This window comes from Oncorhynchus gorbuscha, linkage group LG12, assembly GCF_021184085.1.
Source record: "Oncorhynchus gorbuscha isolate QuinsamMale2020 ecotype Even-year linkage group LG12, OgorEven_v1.0, whole genome shotgun sequence".
NCBI lineage: Eukaryota > Metazoa > Chordata > Actinopteri > Salmoniformes > Salmonidae > Oncorhynchus > Oncorhynchus gorbuscha.
In genome coordinates this window covers 71,084,192-71,096,769 of record NC_060184.1, presented here as the reverse complement: position 1 = coordinate 71,096,769, position 12,578 = coordinate 71,084,192, and the positions used below count along the sequence as shown (strand labels likewise).

Sequence of the window (12,578 nt, the reverse complement as noted above, 5' to 3'; positions counted from 1 at the left end):
ATCTCATTCTGCATTGGGGGAAACTAGGTGAATCTCATTGAATAGTAGTGATTGTGAAAAAATATATACAGTTACTTATCGGGATATTATTTGATGATATATCGTATCAACAATATCGCAATATTTTTGCACCAGTTGGCTGTATTTTTCCTTCATAGCTTGTTCTCCATCTTCTTTTTAAATAGGGAGCCAAATTTGTTTTCAGCACTTTTATTTCCATGACCGATCAAAACTTCTCATGGCTCTGTCTCTCTGCAGCACGCATATGGTGATGGCAAATCAAGATAAAATCACAGTAACGATTCACAATACATATTGTAATCGGCACCAAAGTATTGTCATAATATCATGAGGTCCCAGGAAATTCACCAGCCCTAATGACTAGGCAATACCAATTAATTTATTCCTCCCCTATCAGGCCTTACCATAAACAACTGTCTAGAAGTGGTCTGAGTGGAAAGGGAAAAAGTGAAAACTAGCTGAGAGGTTTGGAAGTCTTTATTTTCACTCTATTCATTGATTTACCACCTGGTGATCTTACCAGGCAAGCTGAAACTCCACCATGCAAAACCTGCTGAATAAAAGGCCCTCGGTAAATTGTATTTTCAACCAGCAACTATCAGGAAATGACACTGATCACACTTTTAAAAAGTGTTAGTTTCATCAACTGTTGTACAATATGATACAAAACACAGGAATAACTAATGTGACTGCCCTGGGCGTTTAAACCTAATGCTCATGGAGGAGAGGACCTAAGGATAAGGAAACCGCTTTATACTTTTGAGAGGCCCCCCATGTCAGCAGCACAAATGCAGTTAAAATTACTTGGACTTTATTTCTCTTTCTGTTGCATTTGCCAAGATTGTGAAACCATTTACAGGTCATCAAAATGCCAGCAGCGAAAAGCAAAGCCTCACTACACAGCTAACAGGGGCGTTGACTGCAGTCTAAAATATTAGACCATCCTCTGGCAGTCGATTTGCATAATGCATTATTCGAATGGAGGCTTGTTTTCCAATGAAGCCGCATCCACAGACATATCGGGTCAGAAATGGTTGGGGATGTGCACGGTGGGCAGGAGGGACCCCCGCGGACAGCAGCTGCAGATGGCTTTGTAAACATCCCATAACAAACCAGAAACTAATACTAACTAACATTTTGGATCTGCAGACATACAAGTATGAACTTGCCTTTAGTGATCTAACTTTTAGCAATGGACAACTCGCGGGGGAAAACTGATGGATACCCTTCAAGTAGTCTGTATTGAGAACTGGATCGCGCAACAGCTCTAAAGAACTAAGGCCTATTGATAAAAGAGGTATTTGATAAAAGGATCAAATTGAATACCAACACCCGACTATCAGTGATGGCAGCCTAAACAACCAAAGAGGTATTTGATAAAAGGATCCAATCGAATATCAACACCCAACTATCAGCCTAAACAACCACAAAAATATGAAAACGGCACACAAATATTTAAAGAGGAACACGCATGAAGGTACACACACAAAAATAAAAACAACGACACACAAACTCATATAGTAAACCATGAAAGCACACACTAATACAGGCATGCCTAAATAAAGGAAACACCAACATAAAGTGTCTTAATAGGGTGTTGGACCACCACGAGCCAGAACAGCTTCAATGCACCTTGACATAGATTCTACAAGTGTCCTCTACTGGGGGAGGGGATGCGAAACCATTTTCCACAAGACATTCCATTATTTGGTGTTTTGCTGATGGTGGAGGAAAACGCCGTCTCAGGCGTCACTTCATAAATCTCACGCAAGTGTTTAATTGGGTTTAAATATGGTGATTGGGACGGCCATGGCATATGGTTTACAACGTTTTCATTCTCATCAAACCATTTAGTAACGGGTCCTCCAGAGTGGCACAGTGGTCTAAGGCACAGCATCGCAGTGCTTGAGGCGTCACCAGAGAGCCGGGTTCAATCCCGGGCTGTGACGCAGCAGGTCGCGACCGGGAGACCCATGAGGTGGCACACAATGGGCCCAGCTGGGTTAGGGGGAGGGTTTGGCCGGCCAGGATGTCCTCGCCCCGTCGCACTGTACTGACTCGTGGCGGGCCGGGCGCATGCACAGTGACACGGTCGACAGTTGTAAATGTGTTTCATCCGACACATTGGTGCGGCTGGCTTCCAGGTTAAGCAAGCAGTGTATCAAGAAGCAGCGGCTTGTCAGGGTCGTGTTTCAGAGGACACATGGCTCTCGGGTTTCAGCAAAGGGACAAAACTAACTTCCAATTGGATATCACGATAACCGGGGAGAAAAAGGAGTACAAAAAAGTACCAAAAAAAGTATATATACATTTTTTTTTAAACATCACATTTACAGCAGCATTCAGACCCTTTACTCAGTACTTTGTTGAATCACTTTTGGCAGCCTTGAGTCTTCTTGGGTAAGACGCTACAAGTTTGGGAAACCTGTATTTGGGGAGTTTATCCCAATCTTCTCGGCAACCTGTCAGGTTAGATGGGGAGCATCGATACACTGATATTTTCAGGTCTCTCCAGAGATGTTCGATCTGGTTCAAGTCCAGGCTTTGGCTGGGCCACTCAAGGACATTCAGAGACTTGCCCTGAAGCCACTCCTCCGTTGTCTTGGCTGTGTGCTTAGGGTCATTGTCCTGTTGGAAGATGAACCTTCGCCCCAGTCTGAAATCCTGAATGCTCTGGAGCAAGTTTTCATCAAGTATCTCACTGTACTTAGCTCCGTTCATCTTTCCCTCGACCCTGACTAGCCTCCCTGTCCCTGAAAAACATCCCCACAGCATGATGCTGCCACCACCATGTTTCACTGTAGGGATGGTGCCAGGTTTCCTCCAGATGTGATGCTTGGCATTCAGGCCAAAGGTGTCAATTTTGGTTTCATCACACCAGAGAATCTTGTTTCTCATGGTCTGAGAGTCTTCAGGTGCCTTTTGGCAAACTCCAAGTGGGCTGTTATGTGCCTTTTACTGAGGAGTGGCTTCCGTCTGGCCACTACCATAAAGGCCTGATTGGTGGAGAGGGTTATCCTTCTGGAAGGTTCTCCCATCTACACAGAGGAACTCTGACCAACGCCCTTCTCCCCTGATTGCTCAGTTTGGCCGGGCAGACAGCCCTTGGAGTCTTGGTGGTTCTAAACTTCTTCCATTTAAGAATGATGGAGGGCACTGTGTTCTTGGGGACCTTTAATCTTGCAGCCATTTTTTGGTACCCTTCCCCAGATCTGTGCCTCAATCCTGTCTCGGAGGTCTAAAGACAATTCCGGCGACCTCATGGCTTGGTTTTTGCTCATCAGTTCTACTCGACAATGTGCAATCATTGGATAATAAAATGGATGAGCTCCGATCAAAACTAACCTACCAACGGGACATTAAAAACTAATATGTCATGTTTCACGAGTCGTGGCTGAACGAAGGCATGGAAAACATACTGCTGGCTGGGTTTTCCATGCATTGGCAATATAGAACAGCTGCCTTCTGTAACACAAGGGGTGGCGGTCTGTGTCTCCATTTGTAAATAACAGCTGGTGCATGAACTCGAAGGAAGTCTCGAGGTTTTGATCGTCTGATGTGAGAAAGACCTTTAAAACAGGTCAACATTCACAAGGCTGCAGAGCCAGTATCTCATAAGCTGTAGACCACACTATTTACCAAGAGAGCTTATCTATATTTTTTTCATGGCTGTCAATTTACCAGCACTAAGACGGCACTCAACGAGCTGTATAAGGACATAAGCAAAAAGGTAAATGCTCATGCAGAGGCGGCGCTCCTAGTTTCCCGGGGACTTTAATGCAGGGAAACTTACATCCACTTTATCTAATTTGTTACATGTGCAACCAGAGGGGAAAATAACTCTACCACCTTCACTCCGCACAGAGACGAGTACAAAAGCTCTCCCTACAATTGGCAAATCTGACCAAAACTCCATCCTCCCGATTCTTGCTTACAAGCAAAACCTAAAACAGGAAGTACCAGTGACTCGCTCAATAAGAAAGTGGTCAGAAGACGCAGATCCTAAGCTACAGTGTTTTGCTAGCATAGACTGTAAAATGTTCTGGGATTCTTTTCCAATGGAATTGAGGAGTACACCACATCAGTCACTGGGTTCATCAATAAGTGCTTTGATGACGTCGTCCCCACAGTGACCATACGTACATACTAGAGGTCGACCGATTAATCGGAATGGCCGATTAATTAGGGCCGATATCACGTTTTCACAACAATTGGAAATCTGTATTTTTGGGGGCCAATTTTATTATTTAAAAAAAAAGTGTTTATTTTTTATACCTTTATTTAACTAGGCAAGTCAGTTAAGAACAAATTCTTATTTTCAATAAAGGCCTAGGAACGATGGGTTAACTGCCACGTTCAGGGGCAGAACGACAGATTTTCACCTTGTCAGCTCGGGAGAGCCAATCTTGCAACCTTACAGTTAACTAGTCCAACGCAATAACGACCTGCCTCTCTCTCGTTGCACTCCACAAGGGGACTGCCTGTTAAGTGAATGCAGTAAGCCACGGTAAGTTGCTAGCTAGCATTAAACTTATCTTTAAAAAAACAATCAATCATAATCACTAGTTAACTACACATGGTTGATGATATTACTAGATATTATCTAGCGTGTCCTGCGTTGCATATAATCTGACTGAGCATACAGGCATACAAGTATCTGACTGAGCGGTGGTAGGCAGAAGCAGGCGCATAAACATTCGTTCAAACAGCACTTTCGTGCGTTTTGCCAGCAGCTCTTCGTTGTAAATTGCGTTTTCAAAAGTCAGGAGTTGTTCCCCTTGCTCTGCATGGGTAAGGCTGCTTCGATGGTGGCTGTTGAGGTTGTGTTGCTGATTCTACTGTTACACTGGCAATACTAAAGTGCCTATAAGAACATCCAATAGTAAAAGGTTAACAAAATACAAATGGTATAGAGAGAGAGAGAGTCCTATAATTCCAATAATAACTATACAACCTAAAACTTCTTACCTGGGAATATTGAAGACTCGTGTTAAAAGGAACCACCAACTTTCATATGTTCTCATGTTCTGAGCAAGGAACCCCCCCATTTTTACGCTGCTGCTACTCTGTGTATTATCTATGCATCGTCACTTTATTACTGCCTCCATGTACATAATACCTCAATTACCTCGAATAACTGGCGCCCCCCCACATGGACTCTGTACCGGTACCCCCTGTCTATATTGACTCTGTACCGGTACCCCCTGTCTATATTGACTCTGTACCGGTACCCCCTGTCTATATTGACTCTGTACCGGTACCCCCTGTCTATATTGACTCTGTACCGGTACCCCCTGTCTATATTGACTCTGTACCCCCTGTCTATATTGACTCTGTACCGGTACCCCCTGTCTATATTGACTCTGTACCGGTACCCCCTGTCTATATTGACTCTGTACCCCCTGTCTATATTGACTCTGTACCGGTACCCTCTGTCTATATTGACTCTGTACCGTCTATATTGACTCTGTACCCCCCTGTCTATATTGACTCTGTACCCCCTGTCTATATTGACTCTGTACCGGTACCCCCTGTCTATATTGACTCTGTACCGGTACCCCCTGTCTATATTGACTCTGTACCGGTACCCCCTGTCTATATTGACTCTGTACCGGTACCCCCTGTCTATATTGACTCTGTACCCCCTGTCTATATTGACTCTGTACCCCCCTGTCTATATTGACTCTGTACCGGTACCCCCTGTCTATATTGACTACCCCCCTGTCTATATTGACTCTGTACCGGTACCCCCTGTCTATATTGACTCTGTACCGGTACCCCCTGTCTATATTGACTCTGTACCGGTACCCCCTGTATATATTGACTCTGTACCGGTACCCCCTGTTTATAGCTAATGTTATTGTATTGTTGCTCTTTAATTATGTCATTTTTTTACTTCCGTTTATTTTAGTAAATAGTTTAACACTTATTTTTCTTAAACCTGCATTGTTGGTTAAGGGCTTGTAAGTAAGCATGTCACTGTAAGGTAAGTCTACACCGGTTGTATTCGGCGCATGTGACAAATAAAAAATGTATTTGGTGTGCCTTTCCAGAATATGTCCAATCAATTCAACTTACCGCAGGTGGACTCCAATCAAGGTTGTAGAAACATCTCAAGGATGGTCAATGGAAACAGAATGCATCATCGGGGGTTCAACTTCGAGGCTCATAGCAAGGGGTCTGAATGCTTATGGCAATACGGTAGATTTTATAAACGTGCAAAAATGTCTAAAAAAACTGTTTTCACCTTGCCATCGTGGGGTATTGTGTGTGTACTGATGAGGGTAAGAAAGTATTTTATCTATTTTAAAATAAAGCTGTAACGTAACTAAAAGTTGGGAAAAGTCCAGGTTTCTGAACACTTTCCTAATTCATTGTATACACAAACACATTTCCATAACAACCAAAACAGTCAGCTCACCCATCTCCTGCATGTTCTGGGCTTCAGTGGTTTCCCTCCCGTCCATGCTGTCCTCATCCTCAGCCTGGGACTGGCCTCTGCTACGACCCCTGAAAACGCACAGGGGGAGAAAAGCAGTCATTGATCTGATCTGCCTTTCAGGCTCTGCTCAAGGTAGTCCTGCATCAGGTTGGATACTCACAGTACCCACCGGGTGAGCAGCAATACATTTTTTTAAATAAAATTAATTCAACCTGTGGGCCGGCTCGCAGTTCAGAACAATTGCATTGCGGGTCGAAAACATTTAAATTCAAGATAATACACTTTTTAAAATCCCAGGAGCTTTTTGTGATGCAAATTCTACTCTGTGAGTGGCGATGCAGACATAAGGCTAGCATGCAGATCTACCACGCACAAATTGTGAAAATAAAAATATATTGTTCTTAATTCATGGCTTGGTTTTCTTCTATCCAAAAGTTGAATAGACATGCAGACAAATTCATTAATGCCCGACAGGGAAGTAGTAATAATAGATGTGTTTTGATGTCGGGTATCGGATGGGGCTGTTGCTGGTGTGGCTCCAGAAAAACAGACCCATGCCGAACTTTAGCTCAAGGAGGAACAGCATTGTCATTCAGGTCTGCCGCACAGAATGAGGAGCTGCCATTTGAAGTAGGATGAACAGTAAGAACAGTCTGCACGCTTAGCTCTGTGGTGAGGAACAGTAAGAACAGTCTACACGCTTAGCTCTGTGGCGAGGAACAGTAAGAACAGTCTACACGCTTAGCTCTGTGGTGAGGAACAGTAAGAACAGTCTACACGCTTAGCTCTGTGGTGAGGAACAGTAAGAACAGTCTACACGCTTAGCTCTGTGGTGAGGAACAGTAAGAACAGTCTACACGCTTAGCTCTGTGGTGAGGAACAGTGAGAGGAGAACTGCCTGTAAGGTCAGTGATGCAGAGAGGAAGTGCCTAAGGAGCAACCTAACTGTCCATTCATTTAATTTTTATTGATCCTTTATTTAACTGGGTAAGTCAGTAAAGAACAAATTCTTATTTACAATGACGGCCTACCCCGGCAGGCGCTGGGCCAATTATGTGCCGCCCTATGGGACTCCCAATCAGGGCCGTTTGTTATACAGCCTGGAATTGAACTAGGGTCTGTAGTGATGCCTCTAGTACTGAGATGCAGTGCCTTAGACCACTGCTCCACTCGGTAGCCGTTAAACAGACACTTGTTGACAAATGTATCTCAAAATTGGACTTGAGCGAAAGCTAATCATTTCAGTAACATTGGATAGTGTGGCGGACCAAGATCAGTTTCTCTTCACTTCTCTCTGGAGGTCTGAGCAGTTCAGTTCACAGCTCATCACTTCCCTCCTCAGTATTAACCAACGCTGTCAACACCGGTGTTTTAGACTCACACAGAGCAGTCAATGGGAACCACCGCTCCACCCGCAGTTATAGCTCAGCTGCTCATTACCACAGTGACGGTCACATTTCTTACCATCGAAGCCCGAGCTGCAAGTCCAGCAAAAACTATATTTATAAAAACGCTAAAGACTGAAAAACAGTGAAAATAAGCAAATACTAGCAATAACAGGGAATATTGGTAGTGTTTGAATTCAAATTGAGTAAGTAGACACGCCACAGGTGACATGGGGGGGTGGGGGTGGAAGAGACACACACAGAGACCGAGAGACAGACACACACACACACAGAGAGAGAGAAACACACAGAGAGAGAGAGAGAGACAGACAGACAGACACAGAGAGAGAGAGAGAGAGAGAGAGAGAGAGAGAGAGACAGACACACACACAGAGAGAGAGAGAGAGAGAGAGAGAGAGAGACACAGAGAGAGAGAGAGAGAGAGACAGACACACACACAGAGAGAGGATCTGTGTAATCTGAGGGAAATATGTCTCTCTATGGTCATACATTGGGCAGGAGGTTAGGAAGTGCAGCTCAGTTTCCACCTCATTTTCGAAAACAAATCCCATATCTACTGGGTGAAATTCCAGTGTGCCATCACAGCAGCAAGATGTGTGACCTGTTGCCACGAGAAAAGGGCAACCAGTGAAGAACAAACACCATTGTAAATACAACCCATATTTATGCATATTTATTTTGTGTCCTTTAACCTTTTGTACATTGTTAAAACACTGTACAACTGGGTAAGTCAGTAAAGAACAAATTCTTATTTACAATGACGGCCTACCCCGGCAGACGCTGGGCCAATTTTATATAATATGACATCTGTAATGTCTTTATTGTTTTGAAACTTCTGTATGTGTAATGTTTACTGTTCATTTTTATTGTTTATTTCACTTTATATATTATCTACCTCACTTGCTATGGCAATGTAAACACATGTTTCCCATGCCAATAAAGCCCCTTGAATTGAGACAGAGAGACAGAGAGATAGAGAGAGACACAGCTCTGACCACTACTCCAGGGTCAGTCAGAACACTGCCCTTCAGGGAAGTAGACCACATGATGCAGTCCACACCATGTATCAGTCAGATCGTCAGCCTACATATGCTGAGGTAACCTCTGGCAGAAGACCCCTAGAACAATCAGAGATAGGAGAGGTGCGCCAACTACTGCAACTAATATGCAGACTACTGAGCAAGACAGTCCCTTTAATTCACACACGGGCATGCACACACACACACACACACACACACACACACACACACACACACACACACACACACACACACACACACACACACACACACACACACAGGGTTGCAGATTGCATTGTACTTATTTTATTTGCAATCTTACTCCATTCTTATTCATTTGTTTACAAATATTTCTAAATGTATTGACACCGGTATTATAATAATTACTATATCTAATGGTATGTGTGTGTGTGTGTGTGTGTGTGTGTGTGTGTGTGTGTGTGTGTATATATATATATATAGTATTTTTTTTTTCGATGTACTTTACTCAAACCAGTGAATATCACTGATTATAAATGACATCATTAACTATCAGCTCTTGGAATACCCAGGGCCTATACTCTTCACATTTTGGTTATAAAACAACAAATCGAGAATTGATTAAAAACATCAAGGGACAGGACATCATAATCCTACTGGAAACATGGTGTCGTGGAGACATAGATACTCAGTGTCCCTCAGGCTATAGAGAAAGTTTACTACCATCAATCAAACATAAAAATGTTAAACGGGGCCGAGACTCAGGTGGAATCATCATTTGGCATAAGCAGGACTTAGCACTGAATGAAATGAAAAAAGGTACCACTCACATTTGGCTAAAACTTAACAATGGTACAATTACATTTACATTACATTTAAGTCATTTAGCAGACGCTCTTATCCAGAGCGACTTACAAATTGAGACAATCTATTGTGACAATGATGTATACATATACATACATACAGACCACAGACACCATTGTCAGATCAACGTGTTTCTGAAGAAATTAGCCGGCAATATTCATTTAAAAAATACAGCCCAATAAACTGTACAACATAAACCAATCGTACAGATGGGATTCAAACAGTGCAGAGACATTCATTGAAACATTGAACTCAAATGAAATGATGAACTCTATACAGTTTTTCAATAACTCACAGTACCAAAACAATAAAGATGGTGTCAATTCAGCTACCCAAAACATCAACTGCATATTCCAAAAAGCAGCACCGAAAGCTAATTTGAGAAAACCAAAGCAATGCAACATCAGAAGCAAAAATCAAAATGTTTCTGACAAATGGTTTGATAATGAATGTAAAACTATTAGAAAACACCTAAGACAAATGGTTTGATAATGAATGTAAAACAATTAGAAAACACCTAAGACAAATGTCAAACAACAAACATAAGCAGCAAAACAACCCCGAGCTACGATATGAATACTGTGAAACTCTGAAACACTAGAAACAAACACTGAAATGCAAGAAATTGAATGATACCTACATGACACTTGATGAAATTGAAAACGCAATTGACCAACATCAGTTCTGGGACATGTGGAACAATTTAAGCACAACAACGCCACAAGAATTAGCCATACAAGATGTAGGAATTTGGAAAACTTATTTTGATAATATATACAAAAACATCCCACAAAAAGACTTACAACAGAACCAATTAGAAATTAAAGAAAAATAGAACATCCTTGAATCGGTCATTAAAAACAACCAAAATCCATTAGATTACCCAATAACCCAACAAGAACTAAATTAAAAGCTCAAATCTATAAAATCAAAGAAGGCTTGTGGTGTAGACAACATCAGGAATGAAATGCTGAAAAACAGCACACCTGAGTTGCAAAATGCTGAGCTTAAATTGTTCAACATGGTTTTAACTTCTGGCTGCTTCCCTGATGTCTGGAACCAGGGGAGATGAGCCCCTATCCACGAAAGTGGAGACAAATTAGACCCCAATAATTACAGGGGAATTTGCGTAAACAGTAACTTGGGAAAGATGTTCTGTAGCATTTTGAATTCAAGAATTCAAATAAGTAAAATGTCAAATTGGCTTTCTCCCCAACCATCGCACTACTGACCATAGATACACTTTACACACACTAATTAATAAACACGTCCACAAAAAAATAAAAAAATAAATAAAAGGTCAACAGAACATTAATATTCTGTGTTCTGTGTTCTTCAACAGAACATTGTTCTTCAACAGAACATTGTTCTTCAACAGAACATTGTTCTTCAACAGAACATTGTTCTTCAACAGAACATTGTTCTTCAACAGAACATTGTTCTTCAACAGAACATTGTTCTTCAACAGAACATTGTTCTTCAACAGAACATTGTTCTTCAACAGAACATTGTTCTTCAACAGAACATTAATATTCTGGAGCAATATTACCATAATTGGGCCCTGGCAGTAAATTTACAAAAAAACTAAAATCATGATTTCCCCCAAAAAAAACAGATGTCTAAAAGACAAATATAAATTCACCCTGAACAACACCTTAATTGAACACACTAAAAATGACACCTACCTTGGTCTGACCATATCTGCATTGGGAAACTTTAATATGGCAGTGAATGCACTCAAAGAAAAAGCACGCAGAGCAATAATATGCAATAAAAATGAAATTATTCAAAATCAACATCCCAATTAAAATTTGGACTAAAATATTTGATAGTGTAATAGTGTAATCCTACCAATAGCTCTTTATGGAAGTGAGGTTTGGGGGCCATTCAATAAACTGGACTTTAATGTCCAAAGAAATACACCAACTAATGCATGTAGGGCAGAATTGGGCCGCTTTCCAGTAATAATGAAAATACAGAAAAGATCATTAACATTTTGGCTACATCTAAATTCAAGTCCAAATTCGAGTCTGCAATTTAAAGCACTTCAAACCCAAGAGCTGAGCCCAGAAACGAGTCCTCTCAGTCAGCTGGTGTTGGACCTCACCAACCAAGCTGACACCAGCACTGCTTCAAAAGAAAGAATTCCAATAAGCAAAATCATGAACCAATCAAAGGAATCATATTTAAAATACTGGAAAAACGAAACAAAATCACAAAGCCGACTAAATTGCTATCTGACCCTAAACAGAGAATATGAATTGGCTGATTATCTCTACTCAGTCAGAGATACGAAGCAGAGACAGATCCTTACCAAGTACAGGCTGAGTGACCACCGATTGGCAATAGAAACCGGCAGACATAAAAAGACATGGCTACCCAAAGAGGAGTGTGTATGTGGTCACTGCATGACAGGGGAGGTGGAGACAGAGATGCACTTTCTCCTTTACTGTGAGAAATATTCTTCACAAAGAGATTCATTATTCACAGAAATGACTACATATATTCCACATTTTTACAAATTGAACCCAGAGGAAAAACTAAGAATACTCTTGGGTGAAGGAGCAATGGCTCCTCTTGCAGCCAAATATGTATTTTCCTGCAATAACCTGAGGGACACTGAATAATAACATCTGCATAGTAAACAGTAACTTACTTATTATTACTATTACTGTAATTACTATAATTACTAATGTTTATCATTCCAAATATGGTGATAACAGTATTAAAGTGATAACAGTTTAGTGATGGTAGTAGTAGTCGTAGTAATGATGATTGTAGTTGTAGTATTGATATAAAGAAGAAGATGACCGTTATTTAGTTATAAGTTAGTTATAGTTTCATTTT

General features: G+C 41.4%; 1 protein-coding gene across 1 annotated transcript in view; it reads right to left on the bottom strand.

The window, feature by feature from the left end:
* kmt2ca (lysine (K)-specific methyltransferase 2Ca) overlaps positions 1 to 12,578 on the bottom strand; it is a 235,970-nt gene that overhangs the window by 184,232 nt on the left and 39,160 nt on the right. Inside the window, 1 exon segment of the mRNA XM_046290968.1 lies at positions 6,443 to 6,531. Coding sequence (XP_046146924.1) covers positions 6,443 to 6,531 — 89 coding nt within the window.